The sequence below is a fragment of the Chelmon rostratus genome, chromosome 15 (genome assembly GCF_017976325.1).
Source record: "Chelmon rostratus isolate fCheRos1 chromosome 15, fCheRos1.pri, whole genome shotgun sequence".
NCBI lineage: Eukaryota > Metazoa > Chordata > Actinopteri > Chaetodontiformes > Chaetodontidae > Chelmon > Chelmon rostratus.
In genome coordinates this window covers 4,970,162-4,989,324 of record NC_055672.1, presented here as the reverse complement: position 1 = coordinate 4,989,324, position 19,163 = coordinate 4,970,162, and the positions used below count along the sequence as shown (strand labels likewise).

At 43.0% G+C, this 19,163-nt stretch overlaps 2 protein-coding genes across 3 annotated transcripts; both read right to left on the bottom strand.

Moving 5' to 3' along the window:
- Positions 1–1,441: 1,441 nt before the first annotated feature.
- Positions 1,442–11,526, bottom strand: tulp4b (TUB like protein 4b). 2 transcript variants are annotated; one of them, XM_041954284.1, is made up of 16 exons: positions 11,275–11,526; positions 10,477–10,605; positions 10,165–10,326; positions 9,741–9,948; positions 9,572–9,679; positions 9,309–9,475; positions 7,969–8,193; positions 7,588–7,822; positions 6,181–6,322; positions 5,854–5,998; positions 5,473–5,566; positions 5,243–5,386; positions 4,702–5,116; positions 3,338–4,056; positions 1,773–3,259; positions 1,442–1,558 (listed from the first exon to the last, which is right to left on the bottom strand). In XM_041954284.1, exons 1-16 carry the CDS (start codon positions 11,524–11,526, stop codon positions 1,442–1,444), a joined length of 4,749 nt encoding a protein of 1,582 aa, XP_041810218.1. The 2 variants fall into 2 exon arrangements, with proteins under 2 accessions (XP_041810218.1, XP_041810217.1); XM_041954283.1 differs by having other exon boundaries at positions 1,773–4,086; positions 4,720–5,116.
- Positions 11,527–15,094: 3,568 nt separating this feature from the next.
- On the bottom strand, positions 15,095–17,330 carry myct1b (myc target 1b). The gene is made up of 2 exons (XM_041954525.1): positions 17,203–17,330; positions 15,095–16,097 (listed from the first exon to the last, which is right to left on the bottom strand). The coding sequence occupies exons 1-2, from the start codon at positions 17,255–17,257 to the stop codon at positions 15,595–15,597; spliced, it is 558 nt and encodes a 185-aa protein (XP_041810459.1). The 5' UTR covers positions 17,258–17,330; the 3' UTR covers positions 15,095–15,594.
- Positions 17,331–19,163: the final 1,833 nt, after the last annotated feature.

Sequence of the window (19,163 nt, the reverse complement as noted above, 5' to 3'; positions counted from 1 at the left end):
TTTTTTCTACAAGTGTAACATCAAAATAACTCTTGGTACCATGTTAAAGCAAAGGTGAAATACAAAATTACTGAAATTAGCAACATATAAGCACAATTTTCTAAGCATTTAATGATGTTAAGTCATTTCCTAAATACACAGTGCAAGCAGCTTTGTATTTTCTTTTTGCAGGTACAACATCAGGTCTATGTAGTAGCATTATTGCACACAAGCTCTATCTATCTAAAGCAGCACTGATTTCCAACGAGGCAAACTACTGATGTAGTAGCATCATAAACACTCACTGAAAACAACACAGAGCCAACCAAGTTAGAGATTCACGGAGAGGACCTCAGTGTTTATGCAGGTCTTTCTTTGTGGGGATGGGACCATTTTCTACCATCTTCCCCACTAGCTTCCTGTCAGCCAAATGCATTTGGCTACTTGGCTGTATTTGGTACACATTAAGTTACTGTTGACCACAAGTGACCATTGAGAGGAGTTTTTTAGGGGAAAAAAAGCAAAAAAAAGTGTAAATTTACACATGAAAAAATGAAAAATGTCAGATCTTAACGGCTGAATAATGATTTACTCTACTGTGGCCAAAAGAATGTGATTTGCATTTATGCTTATGTTCATTGCACCACTTCATAGAAGTATCATGAGTAGAAAAAATACAAACTATGTGCTCAACTCTTCATGTCGCAGTTACAGAATTAATACATCCTTCGATTGCATGTTCAGCAGTCTGAACGTAATGTAGAGGACATTCAACAAATGAAACTGACTAAAAATCCAATCATTCTCTGGAACAAATGGGGTTTGAATGATGACTAAAGGTACCCAAGAACAATCAGCTTCATATTCATGATAAAATCTTATCTATGTACTTACAACTGCATTAAAATAGTGCAGTGTTCATATCAGACATGGTATGGCTTGGTCAGAATTTATTGGCAATTTTGAATGCCATTATACCTCATAATGTAGTCAACCAGTCATTATAAACATTTATGAAATATGTATTAATTGAATTAGCCATTATTTAGAGAGGGAAGTCTTTGGCACCACATTTCGTACTAAACCAAAACTGCTTTTAAAATCCAATCCAGCATGTACTTAGTTTACCTTGTGTTTATCCAGGCAAGGTTGATGATTTATGTTACTTCACTAAATAACATCTGAATAATAAATAAAATTAACTTGAGTACATTCAACATATGAACTAGAAATGGTGGAGGAACTAGTTTAGCCTCCATAACCACTGACCTAGACTGACCTCGCCTTCAACAGACTGTAAATAATCTGCACGTGCAAGACCAACTTGTATATTTATCTCCTCTTTAAAAAAATGAGCCCCCACCACATCGACATTTTCCCAGCTATAGGCTCACACGCTGGACTGTGAGGCCATTGTGGCTTCTTTCTTCGAATTCGTCTACAGCAGCACAAAAGAGCCACTTCACTTCAGCCTTTGAGTGACATTGGCCAAGGCCACAGCGAATGCCTGCACAGCTGAGAAAGGATACTGGAAATCCAAGATATAGGCATTCCCGTCAATTCGCCCAAACTGCATCACCTACAAATGAAAGAAAAGAGGAAGAAAGCATGTAATAACCAACATATCAACAACTTTTTCCAACAATTATTTTCATTACAGATTAAAGCCAATCATTACATTTGAAAATCTGGAAACAATGAATATTTGAGAGTAAAAATAGCTTGCATTTACATTTGCATTTTGCACGCATCAACAAAAAGATGGATTAACTGATCAGCTCTTATCACACTACCTGTCTACCATCCAGCTCAATTTGAAAGTTCTTTGCTGACTCCTGCGTGACTCGTCCTCCAAAGTCAAGCTGGTAGACTTGGGTGGCTTCGTTCCACAGTGGCTGCTTATTGGCCATAACGTAGACAAATCCTTGGCTTCCCAGACTACGGTCCTCTCTTTCATTTGCCTTGCGGCACTTTATCTCCTCCAGCTCACTCGCCATGCGCATGCTGCGCTTGTTCTTCCAGCTCTTCTTACTACTCTGGTTCTGGTTCATGAGCTCATCGCCGCTAATGAACAGCTCCGGCTCACTCTCCGAGCTGTCCTGGAACTCATTTGTGGTCCTGCTCATCTTCTTTGTTTTATTGAGCTGCTCTCTTTGGCCCTTGGGTTTCTTCTTCTCTCTGCTGCCAAGTCTTGGGCTGGAAATGAGAGTGTTGAAGTCGGAGAGCGCGCGCCCTTCCTTTCTGGATTTGCCCTCAGAGACGGTCGGCATGTTGGCCTCCTCGGCTCTGCTGTCCAGTCTTTTGCGGCTTTTCTTGTTGAAGCGCTCTGACTCCTGTGGCACAGGGCTTTCATTCAGGGAAGATGGCTCTGGAAAGTTGTTGGCAGACTCTGCTAGATCCTCTGTGGCACTTTTGGAGGGTGGCAGCTCAGTAGGTGGGGGAGGAGGAGGGAGAGGGGGCGGTGGAGGTGGTGCAGTAGGAGGAGGTGGTGATAGAATTGGCTTCTCTAAAATCTGATGAGTTTTGGTAGGGAGGGGAGGTGCTGGAGGGTCTTGCATGGGCGGGGGACAGGGGTAAGGGTTCCAGGGGTGAAGGTTGACAGGGTGCAGCTGAAGTCCGGCACATGAGCTGGCTCCTGGATACATTGGAGGGAGCTGGCAGCAGGCCAAGTTAGCTAGATTTGGAGGATAGCCAGGTGGCAAGACCAAGTTGGAGTCCTGCTGAGCAAAAGGGACTGAAGCAACCACTTCGTTTGGAGAGCACTGTGGTGGAGGGTTCTGTAAGGTCTGAAGAGGAGGGCCGCTGTGAGCCACACCTGGAGGAAAAGGCGAGAGGGATATCTGGTAACCTGATGGGAAAGTGAGTGTGCTCGTGCTCGGACTGGTTGGAGGTTTAGTCGTGAGGACAAACGGTAGCTGAGTCATGTCCAAGTGCTGAGCTTGACCGATGATGAGAGGAGGTGGTTTGTGAGGTCCTGGTGGAGGACCTAACATGGTTTGTTCTGGGGTGAGCCAGAACTCCTCTGTGGTGGAGGCGTCCCACTGGTAAGGCGGAGGGCGTTTAACTGTCAAGCTGACGTCGCCAAGAGTCAGCTGACGTACGGATTTTTCGAGGTGACACTGCTGATTTAAAGTCTCATCTTCGGTAAAGGCAGAGTTTACATACACCGTTCTGTCCCTGCTGTTATCAACAGCACCCAGCAGACTGTAAGATGACTGAGAGGCCAGGGGTGAGGCACCTTTGGAGTGCACAATAATGGTGCTGTGATGTGCTCCTTTCCCTGGTGGGAAGTCCTGCCTCACCACCGTCCCACCTGCAATGCCACTACTTGTAGTTCCGCCACCACTGACACTGACGCTGGTGCTGCTGCTGTTGCTGCTGCACTGTGTGCATGTGTACAATGCAGTGGGCACCCTCTGCTGGTAGGTAAGTGCTAGTGCACTGTTTATTTTAGCCTTGGAGGGAAGGGTTCTTGAGCTTTCCATCATCTGTGGCACTTTCAGTCCCACATCCCTGCGGTCACGACGCAGAGTGGCATGAATCAGACTGCTATCAATTCTCTGGGGAGGAGGAAGTGTGGAATTTACTTGATTGGCTGGATCGGGGTAAGGAGGAGGGTCCCCGCTAGGTATTGAGTATCGAGGGACAGAGAGACGACTCAATGTTGCTGAGCTGTAGGGAAGCTGAATTTTTTTATTCTCAGAGGAAGTGACTTTGAGCGTGGCGGAGCCATGGACAGCGTATGCATTTTGATTGCGGATGAGGCGCCTGCGTGGCCGACAAACCTCCTCCACGTTGCCACTGCTGTCAAAGGTCGTGATCCTTTCGTACCCCAGAGGCGTTGGGTACTGCAAAGTGACAGGGTGAAGCAAAAATTCATCCTTCTTGAGGCAGGGGTCTGGTGCCAGGACGCTTGGGCTGTCACAGTTTGTGACAAGAGTTTGAGGCGCAGTGGCGGCCGTAGCTGCAGCTGCAGACACTACGGTGCCTGGGTATGGAGGAGGAGGGTTAACCTTCCTCATCTGGATCTCCACAGATCCATCCATGTCAGTGAAGGGAGGCAAAGTCCGCGGCAGACTTGGCTTGAGAGTGTGCCCATGCTCCCCCCTGCTGAGGCCAGGCTCAGTGGTAGGAGGAAGAATCTGAGGCAGGAGATGAATCTGTTGTAAAGAAATGGTTGGATAGCCAGTTGGAGGAGGAGGCAGCGTCATCTGCATCTTCAGCTGCTGCTGCATTTGTTGGTGCTGCCTCTGCATCTGCTGATGTTGTTGCTGGATCTGCTGGTGCTGCTGCTGGAGCTGCTGCTGCTGCTGCCTCATCTCCTGGATCTGTTGCCGGATTTGCTGCTGTTGCTGCTGCATCTGCTGCTGCTGCTGCTGCATCTGCTCATGCTGCAGCTGCATCTGCTGCTGCTGCTGCTGGATTTGATGCTGCTGAAATTGTTGGGGAGTCACCTGCTGTTGATTTTGTGGTATTTGTTGGTGCTGCTGCACCTGGTGTTGTTGATGTTGCTGCTGCTGTTGATGGAGCGCCTGCTGGTGGTGAAGCTGCTGTAGCTGTTGATGTTGCTGCTGTAATTGCTGCTGTTGTTGCTGCTGTGATTGGGACTGATGATGGTGCTGCTGCTGCTGCACCTGCTGCTGCTGCTGCTGTTGCTGCTGTTGTTGATGATGATGAATTTTCTGCTGCTGCTGTGTCTGCATTTGTTGTGACTGCTTGGACTGCTGTTGGCGAGGCTGCTGTGAATGAGAGCGCTGCGGGTGAGGCTGCGGTGGGAGATGGTGAGGTGGAGGTGGGGGAGGAAGAGTACCAGGAAGAAGAGGACCCATCTCCAGCCCGTTGAAAATCACCTGACCAGGGTTTGAGTACCGAGTTGGCACTGGGTACGGTGTTGCAACTGCATCCTGCCCGTGATCACTAACAGGGACAGAAGCTGCTGCAGCTGCAGCTGCAGCTGCTGCAGTGGCTGTAGGGTTGGTCAGGACATCAAGCTGAATATTCTGATTGGCCAGAAGAGACTGGACCAGGCCAATACTCTGAGTTGGAGACATGGCCTGAGCTGGACTGTGGATGGGAGCAATGGGAATGTTGACTGTACAGGGAGGATTTTCTCCTGCCACTCCAGAAGGCCCCATTACTTCAAAAAAAAAAAAAGGAGAGAGGAGAGATACATGCAAAAACTGAGTCAGGTGCATTAAAACTGAATGCAATTAACTTAATGTTCTGAACTGATAACATTATGCTTTAATTAATTCATACACACCTGGTAAGTCATCCTCATCCTCACTGAACACATTGGGGTTAAACACAGGCAGGCTCATAAAGTCATGAGAAATCTTTCGCACTTCTGGAAGGTAGATCGTCATCTGTCTCGGCTGCAGATGAAGCAAACTTGTCTTATAGATCACTGAAACACAGAAGAAAGTCATGGTGACTGTTAAATTCAGCGGAAGGGTCAACATGATGCTTATGACTTGCTTTTGGGACATTTACCTGCACCGAGATTGGCGGGGAGGAAAGAGGCGAGGCCAACAATTTTGAATTTTGTCCCCCAAATGTTGGATGTGACTTGAGCGAGGTAGTTGTGCTTTGAGGGAGAAGATATGGAAATAAAAACGAGAGCGACAAAGAAATGACATAGGAGCGGCCTACAGGTGTGATACATCAGGTAGTAAGACAGAAAATTGCATTAATATAATAGAATGTTTTTCTTTCCATTTCTTTTGTTTTTGATGTTAAAGAAGTTACAAATAGAGGAACATTCTAGGTGAGATAATTTGAGTACAAACAGTATTTCCCTTTTTTTCCCAGATTCATCATTTAAAGACAAATGCCAGTGCTACAGGACCATTAGTGGTTAATGCAGATTCATACCTCAGTGATCCCATCCATTGAGAACTCTCGCCGTGTCAGACTGGGAGAGCGAACTGGAGGCTTCTTTGTTGGTAACCGTGGCGACCGTTGGCCTTCCTGATTGGCGCGTGACAGTTTGGGAGATTTTCTCAATTCCATGTTCATCCTTTGAAATAAAAGGGTAAATGATCTTTTTGAAACGTGACATTTTCAGTTTTTGTGATTAATTCCAGTCATGAACTCGGTTAGCACGGTGAAACAAAGGCTACAAAAAGTATCTGCAAACGCTCTGTGGCTCAGGCCTGCGTAGCTTGTGGAAAAAAGGAGCTCATTTATGTAATTTCTGACATGTAGAGTTTGGGTGACCTGTTTCCTCGGGATAACTTTGGTGACTTCTTCCCGACCCACTCATCGCTTAACTCAATGTCACTGGAGTCAGAGCAGTTGCAGCTGTCAGTGTATGAGATCATGGGATTAACACACACCTCCTCTGGAAAAAACAAAACAGAATGAAAAGGCCAGTTTGAACTGACTCCTCATATGTACTAACATGGCATTAAACTAACCCTGCAAAAAGAACATTAGTAAACTTTTGGTGGGACCACAGGCTACATGCAACCCGAGAGCAGCCAGGTCATAGTACACGATATTCCCGTAGCAAGCCTCAGACTATGTTACATCAGAGATGAGCAGTCATCACCAGAGTCTGCATTTGTTCTGACTCAAGGTGAATGATGGCACACCACATGAATATGCAAAGCATTTTAAAACAGAGCACAAGTTTAAAGAAATGAAGCAGGTGCAGATTTTCATTTCAAGATGACAAAGAACAAACATTTCTGACCTTTTGGCCCATCTGCTAAGTCTGCTGTTTTTTTCTTCAGCTGCTCGCTTCATCAGTATTTCAAGGCTCATAATCCATTTTAAAGAACATTCTGGGAAATACGCCAAGTCAATTAAAATAGCCACTTTTTTTGCCATTAGTTAGATGAAAAGACAGATAACACTCTAATGTCTGTCCATTAGATATTACAGCTACAGCTAGCAGCCAATTAGTGAGAAGCAGGGGGAACAGCTAGCATGGCTCTGTCCAAAATTAAACGCACACAGATACAAAACTGCATTTATCAAGACGTGTCTCTTGGTGTCTGTCAAATATGTAAAACATTTTCTAGTGTCTAAGAGTATTTCTGCATTGAAATCCCTCTCTTGTTATGCAATTTCCCTGTGGGGATCAATAAAGTTTTCCTGAATCTGAATCTTGTTGTCATGGCAGCTCCGCCAGCTTGTCGTTTTTTACATTTCTGTTTGTGGACAGACTAAACACACAAGATACAACATGTTAATTAGTCATATTTAGAGGTGATTTAATTTTTTGTCTACTGGCACCAAAAGCGAGTCACTCCCCATAGACCCCCATATGGCCAAATTCACAGCAAAAATAAACATGCTTACAAAATGGTACAAAAATGGTTTTGGTCTCTATAGTTAACGTCCTCGTTCATGACACAACTTTCTGAATTGAACTCACTCATTTAAATCATATTAAGTTAAGTTCTGCAAAATTACAAGCATGGTTGCTCTGAGTGCTAGCTAGCTGCTAGATTTCAGCAACCAGACTTCATACCTCCACCCACGCTCCACCTCTTTACCCTTTTTTGGATTAGCAGGAAGTTTGGCGGAGTCAGACGCTGCCAAGGAGGCGACAGCCGGAGCCACTGACACTGACCATATTCTATATAGTCAAAAGCCCACCTGCTTTGCTGTCCGTTTTCGGATCCATGATGACGAACTCGGGCCGCAGTTTACTGATGCGCCTTCCTTTGAGAATAGGCACCAGCCCTCCTAAATATTCCAGGTACAGAGTGTAGCAGGGTCCGCCTGCCTCAGGGCTGTCCTCTGCCCTCTTCATGGTGCAGTGGAGCCTCTCATTCCCAGCTGTGGGATAGCTGACAAAGTCACGGATGTTGTTGGGGTCAGGGATTGGGGGCTAGAACAAAGAGAGGAAAGGGCTGTATAACTGCTGGACGCTCAAACGCAAAAACATGTTTCAGTCAGCAGTTTTGCATTATCACAGTGCAAAAGAAGCTGCCTTACGACTGTTTCTGCACAGCAATTCATTAAGGATCAATGCACCTTGATGGTGGGAATGAAAGCAGTGGTGACATAAGAGCAGAGCAGCGAGGGCATGTTCAGCTTGCCCACGTCTTTCTCCTCTCGCAGGGCGCTGGCGATGCCCTGCTGGCATAAAAGTTGGAGGCTGGCCACCCTGTGCTCCACGCGCACCACGTACAGTGCCGGTCCACATGCAAGGAACAGACGAGAGTCTCTGTGACCCCAACAGATGGTGGTGATGGGCCTCTGCAAAACAGTTATCCACCATCAATTTCTACAGCAGTCCACAATTAACACTGGCAGTGAAGCATTCGCTCACTCATAACAAGGACACTTCATCACATCTCTTACATGACTGCTGTTAATCTTTCATTTGCACTTGAGATGCTCAAAATAACAACCTTTATACATTGCATTTACAGTGTAAAATTCACATACTGTTATTATTAAGTGCACAGTTAATACATTGAAGAACAGTTCTGCACCTTACTGTATATACGTTTAGGCAATATCAATATTCGATATCCATTGATATTACAGTCTGTTACTATCATTGTATAATATATAATCAGTACATATTACAGTTAGAGTTCTCAGGGGGTTTGTTTATCTTATTGTACTTTTTATCTTTAGATTTAATTTACTCTATCTTGTAATTTGTTCATGTGTAGTTGCTGCTTTAATGCTGCAGTTTCCCTTTGAGACTATGAAGTACCCTATCTATCTACGGGATTCTCAATTTTCAGTCAGTTGTTGCACTCATTTCTCTCATTTCTTTATCTGTTCTGCTATTATTTACCCGTTATATTCAAGCGCTTAACTGTGAAGTGCTTTTGTTTTGAAAAGTGCAGTAGAAATGAATCACCGATTAGTGACTGAAAAACACGCACACACTGCAAAGTGCAACTCTCCGTCTCGGCAAAACTGTTCTGAATAAAGCCTGAAGACTCTTTTGGAAAGGTTAACATCTGAAGGACCTTTTTACCATTGTTTCTCACTGCAGTGCCACAAGTGTATTTTAAGTAGCAGTGACTCAAATGGGACCCAGGCCTCTAACAATGACAATGTTAAAGCTGTTCCAGCGCTGAGAAATATAGTGCATGATAAACAATATATGTATTATCTACTTTTTGTGGTCACATTACAATTTAATTTTTAATTAATAGGCATAACATACAAATAATGAGTCAGGTTTCTCAAAGAAAGACTGACTTCTCATTGCCTTGCAGTCCAGTTTAATTGACACAAATTAGATAAATTAATATAATATTTTAATGCTTAAAAAAAAACTGAAGGTCTTTTGGTTATTAAATATTTTATCCATTTGTTTTCCTGTATCCCTCAGCGCATATGGGACTAACCTGTGCCGGTGTTTCCAAGGTGTAGATGTGTTCTCCTTGGACATTATAGAACTTAACAAGGGCGTTCCTCATGATGGACGCGCAGGCCGACTCGGCGGGAAGCCCGTGTCTCTCCATGCCGGCCACAGCCAGGAGGTCTCCCTGCGAGCACCACTGCGCCTCAACGTCTGTGGACGGAAGGGGTGCAAACGCCTCATGTGTAATGGGTCAAATGAGCATTGAATGTACTTTTAAATGTCACAGTGGAACACGGATTTTTGTACCTTTCAGCCCTGAGCGAATTACAGCAGGAGAGAGGTCATCGTAGTTGTTCATTAAACTGATGTCTCCTGATAAGAAGGTGACGGTCAACAGAGGCTTGACTCTGCGCACTTGGAGGAGCAAAGCAAAGTAAGTACATCAGCTTTCCGCGGCCAACAGAAGGCAACAAGCTGTCATACGAGCAGTGGGAGTTTGTACCTAAAGGCAGAATATTGTCATCGGAGTCTGTGTCGCTCTCTGTGCTGTCCTCGACCAGGAAGTCGGGGCAGTTCCAGGACATGCTCACGATCCCATCGGACTCGTGTAAGAGAACGTGGGCAAGCATTCGTCCGTGACAGTCCATCACTATCACCTGACCGTCTGCCGTACCAAACAAGACCTGAGGGGGCATTGTGCATTAAACTTTTAGAGACGAAATGTTTGAAAATGCTCTACTTGGCAGAAAGTGCTCTAAAAAAAACACATTATACAACATAGCACTTGAAGCCAGAGGACATTACTTCACCCCAGATGTAATTTTTCTTACTAAAGACAGCTTTTTTTAATGTTTGATGACAGAAATAAACTTTCAACAATGCAAAAAGACAACGTGCACCTGTTGATCATCGGGAGTCCAGATGCCACAGGTGATTTGACTCTCCAGGTTAATCTCGGAGGACCAGTGTCTTTGTCCGCTGACCGAGCCGACCAGCACGAAGCCATCCCGGTACGCGATGAGCGCTTGAGTGCCATCGTGCGACCAAGTGAAGTCACTCACCTGGAGGAAAGATATGATCACCTTCAAGACATTTTCAGGACACGGCCATCAAAATACAGCTTTAGTGCTTGCTCTGTCATCAGTTCTACATCAGATGTCCTGTATAATCTTATGTGTATAATGTTAGGAGATAGCAGGAGAAGTGTCTACCTGTGCTCCTCTGTCGTTCACTAATTCTACAGACCATCTTCCTTCATACTGGATCCATACAAAAATACCTCCTTCCATATCACAGGTGGCGAGCTTCTGAAAGGGTTCATTCCAACGCACCAAGACAACCTGCAAACGCCCGAGAGCACTATTACTATTTTTTGCCAACACAGGTGGCCTTCCACACAGAGAAGCATTCATGATTAATACACAGCGCGAGCACAATGCTTAAAAAAGTATTTTTGTCCACTGCAGTTGGAAGGAAAGTCAGCATGCAGAGAATATACAGACATAACACTGATGTTATCTGAAGCTACCAATTGGATGTATTTGATGAGCTAAAAGAATGCCAAGACAGAACGTATTACAGTGGATGTTTTGCGTATTTTACTCATCTACATATGCTCTGAATTAATTTCTTTTCTTTGTGTCTTATTTTTCTCAGCTGATTTATACTGCATACAACAGAAGCAAATAAATATCGTTTAGTGCATATTTTCTACACCACATTTTAATATTGCATGCATATTTTTTTTCTCAGCACGTAAATGCGCCTTTGTGTCCATGGTATGCCAGACTATTGCATACTTTCCATTATGTTTCCAGTTTTGTATTAAATAGTTGCAATTGTTAGCCGTATTTCTATTTTACCTTTGTTTGCTCTACAGTTATTGATACGCTGAACTCTTGATTCAGCCTACCTGGAGCACTCTTTGCTGCAGCAACAATTAAAGTACTTACTTACTTGAAAAATGATGGAATGAAAGAAAAGTTATAGTGGTATAGTAAAGACCACACCTCGCTGTTGTGTCCTCGCAGGTTAAAATTGATTCTCTGAGGTGTAGTTCTGTCCCTCCTGCAGTGACTCGATGTAAACGTCACGCCAACAACTCCTCTCCCGTTCCCTGTGGCGAGCCAGCCCTCCTCATAGTACCGTCTCCGGCACACCGGCTTGTCTTTTTCGCTCTTGGGGACCCGGCCTTTCCACGAAAGGCAGAGGATGTTGGAGTCGCTGCAGAGGATGGGACCATGTTCCACGGCAGCCAACATCCCTACTGAGTGACCAGGCTGGTAAAGCAGAGGAAGAGGCAAGTTGAAGCTTCAATGCACAACTTTTTCATCTCATCATAAAGCCAGAATCAATGCGCATTATCAGTTTGTGTCCCTCTGAGAGCACACATTTACTTAAACCAGGCTTCTGTTGATGTTCAGGACATTTTGGGTGGTGTACTGTGGAAATGGTCATCAGGAAGCTGGGTTGTGGTTACTCAGGGAATCCATTAGCGCCAACAATGCGGACAAGTTTTACGAGATGTGCAGTAAAGCAAACCATGAAAAAGCTGGGATTGAAAGTTCATTTTTTGGCTGTGGTGAGATTATTCTGTGTCCAAGGTCAAGAGGGAACTTTCATGTTCAGCTATTTTAGCAACAAAAAGCCTTTAAAATGCAAAAAAAGAGACAGAAACATCTACAATTCCATGTAGACAAACTCTCAGCCACTAAATGAACCTTGTGGTGAGACTGTTTTGTCAATAAATGAAACGTATAGCTTTCCATACACAGGTTAGCAAGACAAGGCTCATTAAGACGAATGAAATTGATCAGGTGAAGGGCTTTAACATTAAAACTCTGCTGCCTAAAGGTGTAACAGTTACAGAACACCCCACCATAAAAGAAGACCCATCAATCACATATAAAACATAGGCAACACCTACAGTGCCCACACCAGTTGGTGTCACCTTACTGAGCTACTTCACAGGCATCAAATTTGTGGCTGAAACAAGTTTAAGATGCTCCATCCAAATGAGCTTCCTTTTGAGTGGACAGAGCTCGCAGCAGTGAATCACTAAATGTGCCCTTAAAGCAGTGCAATCACCATGGCTGCTGCTCATAGTGTTCTAGCTGTTGTTCTATTATTCACTGTGTATGGAGCGGCTCCAGATGACATCATACCTACAGTCTGTCTTCTATTTGTGCAGATCACTGACTGAATCTAATTTAAACAGTCCACGGTACAGATTCGCAAACCATTCACAAACCACATTACTGAATTATTCTGGATATTCTATTTGGAGAACTTTTCAGATTGTTGGCAACATTTTAAAGTCGGTTTCCCCAGTGCTGGCTTTGTTCACTTAGGTTAGTTACAGCCGCGACTGAGCGCACCCATTTCCAACCTTGTCCAAAATCTACTGAGACTGGACTTCCTGGACTGTCCTAAAGGGCTCACATGTATATTTTACAGTGGAAAAAAGGTGAATTTCCCAACAAAAATAGTACACACATATTCACCATTAGCTAGCTGTTTATCAGCATGCATATTAGAAGCATATTGACTCTTTATTAGTCACTAAAAAGCACTTATAAATGCCTTATTCTGAATTATCATATTCTACAACTACTAAGACATTAACCATTAACTAATAAGACTTTTTCCTCAATAACCTCCTAATTACTGCTAATTGATGGTAAGTAGGGAAGTTGTTACACGTGAATTACAATCTCAAAAACTGTTATCCAAACCCCAGAATAAGGCATTAATAATAATGACTGAAAAGGAGCCAATATGCTACTAAAAAGAAGCGACTGGTAATTGTGTGCACCTTAAAATCAGGTGTGGCCAAAGTACTGACTGTAAGGGTTTGTCCACTTACACTTAACCCTTTAACATACAGCTTTAGGAGTTTTATGGTCGTTAAAATGTCATATTCTCTGTCTCACTGTTTCATCTCTTCATTGCAGCTACATCATGATTACACTGAGTAAAATGGCCAAACCCAGGACTCCATGTTTCAGCTGCACAATTCCATAAAATACATTCTTCATGTCTTGTGTAACACATTTCACAAATATTAGCATGACTTACTTGGTATCTTTGGAAACTGTGGGATCTCCTCTACAATTTAAAATCACCTTTTGTGAATCTGAATGATATTTTGCTGCACAGAATGAGTTTATACTGGCCGGCACACTGGGAAGTAGATTGTACAGCAATATTTTAGAAAATGGCCAATGGCTGCAAGATTAGTGTCTAATATGACTGAAATTCGACATACCTCATAGTTCCTGGGCATGTTGAGTCAAAATTCCTCCATTGAAGGTGTCCATATTTCCATTCAGAGGATGCACTGAAGGGTAATGGCTGCTCTGCTCTTCGTGCTTGCAACAAAATCTAAGGGGAAGTGAAATGCATCATACAGCCAGATACTGTCCAGCCCTGCATTCACTTAAATCGAGCAGCTCTGCACTTCAGAGTTGTCCGTGAGATGGTGTGAGGGTTCTTTGATGGCAGTGGCCCACCCCATGCCTTCCTCGTGTGGCTCTGGAGAGTTGTGTAATCCTGTTGTAATGAAGAAGAAAAAGGCGAATAAAACCAGCTTCATTCAACAAGTAAGATAATGTAAGGGAGAGCTAGAGAGAGGGGGCTCTTGCTTAAAATAGCCGCGTTGTCATTCAGTGCATCAACCTTGAAATTCACAGTTTTCTCAGTCTCTATGCAACAGCAACACTGCATTGGAGATCAGTGCACTAGGCAGTCTCCATGGGTACTGATACTGTCCTTTCTTCCTATTTTACGTCAAACACCGGAGCAGCCAGGCAAGGATGTGAACTCTTATATTCCAATTTCCACCTGAAAAAACACACCATTAACCTATTCCAATGCAGATAATAAGGATAAAACAGCAAGATTTCAATAAAACAGCGGTTAAAAACAGTTTGCCTCTTGCTTTGAAGAATGTAGATTAACAGCATCCAATTAAAGTCGAAGTAAAAAAGATGGATCACCGTCTCTGTGAAGGTCTCTCACTATATTACATATTCCATCAATTCCATCTTTCATTCAAACGCGGCTTGTAGCGCATCTGACCGCATGCAGCAGTCCGAATTAAACACTGCTGACGAGAGCAATGGGCAGCGGTGGAGGATGAAGAAATGCTCTCATCAGAGAGGTTATATGGACAAAGATGATGCAGCTGTACGTACCTGACACGACTGTGACAACGTTAATCCGGAGGCAGTCGGCGCACAGTGCGGTCGTGTTGCCAGGCGCTTTTCCGCTGGCGCACTTCGGGGTTGTGGCTTTAAAGCGGGTTGCCATGAGGCAGGTAGCACGGAAAATGGACCCCGAACTTCAATTCCGGCTAAAAAGACAGCACCAGTAGAGCTAATAGGCCTGTCAAAAATCACTGGAGATAAGTATGTACAGTTTAAGCAAAAATCTCTTCATTTTCACATCGAGTCTGGTCCACCGGCTACTGTAATCAGTATCGGAATTATTGCTGCACCTCAAAAGGGGGTTTCTTTCATAATGGCAACCTCACACGGCGCACCCCATCTTTGCACAGCAAGTTGAAGAGACATTCTTGACACAAGACCTTAATGTGTTGACCGGCTGTCCTACCTTCCTGCCAGAGTGTTAATTATTATTAATTAGATAGCTGATTGCCCAATAACTTTCCTCCATTTCACATAAGTAGCCTATGACATTAGATTAACTCATGTTATATAAATAAACTGATTTCTGCTTCTTCTTTTTTTACACAAAGCCACAAGAACTGGATTAAAATCATGATTAAATCTTTATTGTGATACTGGATAATATAACTATCTAGCACACAGTGTTTCCCTCAGCTTCATGTCATCAGAGTGAAATCCACCGTCAGACTCTCTTTACCACCAGCCTCTCATTACTGGTGGACTACATCATGGCTCATGAGATGCTCGGCAATGGTCACAAACAACTGTATTAGAGCTGCAATAATTAGTCGATTAATCGTTTGAGTAATTTTTCATGAAAAAATGCCAAACGCTTGCTTGTTCCATCTTCTGCAGCATTAGCATTTTTACTGCTTGCCTCTATTTTATATCATTGTACATTGAATACGTTGGGTTTTGGACAGAACAAGACTTATTTTGTGACATTCTATAGATAAAACACTAATCGATTAACAGAGATGCAGTTAAGGAAACGCTGCTTTAGACTGAAAAGTGTCACAGAAGTTCTTGTCCCTCAATAGGCAGGAAACGCTCATTAAGAGCGCAACACAGGCAGAAAAGTCCCGTCCAATCCCACAATGTTCTCCTTTTTCAGTTGTTGTGGTATTTATGAAGACAGATTCATGTGCAAGTCTCTTCAAAGGCGTGGATGACACTGTCGTATGCAGGAGGGGGTGTCTGCGAGGGCAGGAAACCCTTAAGTCCATTGCTGCCCAACCAGAAGGAATGTCTCTTGTTTGGCACGAGGCATGCTGAGTCCGATGACTTTGAAGCTGCCGTGTCCTCAGGTGTGGTGACCTGAGTGTCCTCGCCCATGTCCAGGCCGGCCCTGTTTCTCTTGGGCAGTGGGCGAAAGGTGGAGGCCTCTACGGCAGGCTTACTCCCCAGAGGGCCCACCGGCTCCAGAGAGGGCTGCCTGTAGACGCTGAGAAAAGTGCTTCTGTAGAGGCCCAGCTGGCTGCTCATGGGGTTGTTTGCTTGTGAAGTGCCAGATCTCTTTTTAGAGCGCCTGGTGATCCTGGCGGTGGCTGTGCGCCTGGATGCCCAGGTCAAAAGGACGTAGACCAAAGCACCCAGCAGCAGGCCCACAAGCACAGATAAACAGAAGGCGAGAATCATATCGCCTGCAAAGGAAAAAAATATCAATGCGGACTGTCAGAAAAGGGGAAGTACTGAGGGATCAAAATAAAGGTTGGAAATGTTTAGTAGAATGTGAGGCAGGATGCACTGTGTCGTTCTAAAAATGGGGGAGGTTATTTCCCAGGATTCAGCTGCATTTCAAGTTAGAAACAAAATGTTATTAGCATAGAGAAGGAGCAGTTGCATCAGCTGAAGTAGATCTCATAAGTGGCAGATTTGTTTCAGGGAGTTTTGTTCTGTCTATTGATTTTTTATTGCTGGACGCTGCTATACTGGGCACAATGTTATATAAAATCTTACATCATACCTGCGTGTGGGTTTGCTGTCTATGTATCACTGAGTTGAAGCACAAACTGGCAAGATCGTTGGTTTGAGGCATAAAAAAAATAACTTTTTATCATTCGATTGACACGTTGTTGCTGAAATGTTGTCGTACTGTACTGTGAATGGACAATGACCATAAAAGTTTCCTGATTTCGGCACGAAAAGTTGGTCAAGACATGTTTATGTTCACCTTTTTACAACAAGGCTTTACGTAAATAGAAAGATATCAAAAGAAAAAAAGGATTTTTTGATAAGAAAATTAAATAGAAAATAAAAAAATTGCTAAACAGCGTAAAACAGAAGTCACAGGGGGAGAAAAGGTTACAGTGCAATGATGAATATAAATGAAAAGCTTCAAATTTAACTTAATAGCAATCAAACAGGAGGGTTTTAAGCTATGATTTGAAAGAGTAAGTAAGTGGTTTTCTGGAAATTTGTTCCAAATATGTGAGTCATACAAACTGTTTTGACAGGATGGTGTATTTTATCATTTCAATTTAATATATTTTCGACCTAAACTTGCTTATGCAGAACTCATTTGTCGATTTTCAAAATGCAGAGACATCAGTCTGAAAATAATGAGTGTCAGAAGTCTTGGGGAGGCCAGTTTCAGAGGCAAAACAGAGTTTTAAGAGAAAACAGAAGTTGTTGTATCAATTGAAGAACTATTATGTCTGCATTTTACAATAATACATGTTACTCTGACAAGAAGCTTTGGGAAATGCTTCCTCGATCTTCACAAGAAACAAACACAGATACACTCACCGAGATTAAATGATTTTAGTATCTCCAAAAAGGGATGTGTTTCATTATGTGCCATAATTCCACCATATGCTGATGTTAGACTCCACACTGACTGCGAGCAGACAGACGAACACTAATCTTTTTCCAAGACAGGCTTTTTGCCTTTTTTCCTCTGCAGTGTTTGGCGGAAACTTTGCTGTCATGCTTCCTTCCCTCTCTGGCTTTAAAATTAGCAAGTGCATTGCTTATCTGTGTGGGACATAACACTGGGAAACAGGGTTGTTTCCTTTTGCATCATTTCCTTAGGATCAATACTTCTCAACAATGGCTTTATTGGCTTGAGTAAAGGCATGTTTATTGTGTTCTCTTGCTCCTTAAGATTTTTTTTTTGTTGCTATACACAGGTTGTTGATACTGTGTGTTTAAATGAAGAGAAATCATAACCATTAAAAATTCAACCTCACTTCTGACGTAAAAGGTGTTGGCAGTGTTTCCAAGTGTGCTAACAAGGTTCTGGATAAGCTCAAGTATGAAAACTTAACCATCTACAAGCTATCAAGCTCACAGTCTCTGTGGGGATTTCCTTCAATTGTTGCACTGTTCCCACTTCACTTCGGCCCTCAGAGTCTCTGGCCTGACGTTTCCACAAACCAGCCTACTGCAACTCAACAGCTGATGCAAAATACAACTATTCCTTTTCCATAAACTAATCAAATAGTTATACATCTTCATAAACATAAGCTCTTTTCCATTATTGACCTCTCAACAAATTCAGAAGAAACAGGCCATAGAGAGGGGTTCTATATGAGGAAATTTAGTTAAGATGTTCATGTGATGACAAAGTCCAGCAGGTGGCGCTGAAGCACTTTCAATGAAGATTCATTTGGGGAAACTGCAGCTGTGAGCACTGTCACAGTCAGTCCTGCATAAGAGCATGACACATCAGCCAGGAGGTTTATGCTCTATCGATCCAGCTGCAGACTTAACTGGGTTGCATTTCAGTTGGGTTATTTAAGTTTTCTAACTCACAATTCAAGTGTGGGCTAGCAGCTTTGAAACTTACAGTTAGTCACATTTGAGTTTTATACATCAGGTTTGTTTGAAACTAACAAGGAAGTTAATGTAGTTCTCAGTAAAACTTCTTGGTTTTCTATAATAACCTGGAAGTTATTCAGTGCTGTGTGCTTTCACGTGCTCGTCTGTAAAGGTCTCTACCACAGGTTTTTAGACAGGAACAGAGGATTAACTTCAAGTCTGCTGTGAGTCTGCTGCCCACACTGAATCCTTGTTTTCCCCTCAAATATTACAGATTTCATACTGCTAATGTGGAATTTGTGCAATAAGTGTTGTATCTTACTTGTCTGTTATCTGCTGAAAACAGGAGTATCAGCGCCATGTAAAAAGTACATAAACAAATAAAGGCTGCAAAAAAATCACAATTTCAAACTAATTTTGATATCTTGAGAATAACCTCCCAACATTTTTTGTTGGTATTTATTATTACACTTTACTGACTGTCTTTTGCATATTAGAAAACGAGAAACCCTTTATCAAAAGCTTACATTTATAACTACAGACCTACTGGCCTGTGTTTCAAAACGGAAAGAAACATATGACCCTTAATTAATTCCTTAAGAAATGTATTGCATATTGATTCAATTCGATTAAACCGAGCAAAAAAAGACAAAGAAAATGTAATGCTGGAGGAGGAGACTCTCCAAAATATGTTCTCATTAATGGCTTATACCTGATAAATAAAGTATTCGTAAATCATTGACAAACTATTAGTAAAGCCATTATTCACATCTTATAAATCCTATATAAAGTGTACCTTATTTGAACGTGGTAAAGCTTTTTTATGTGCCTCTAAGTCTCCTCTGTTAGCATCCAGTCATCATTTTAGGATATTACTATTGCACACTACTATCTGTAAGTGTCACGACAAACCCTCAGTAATGTGCCTCAAGTCACGCAGGGGCACC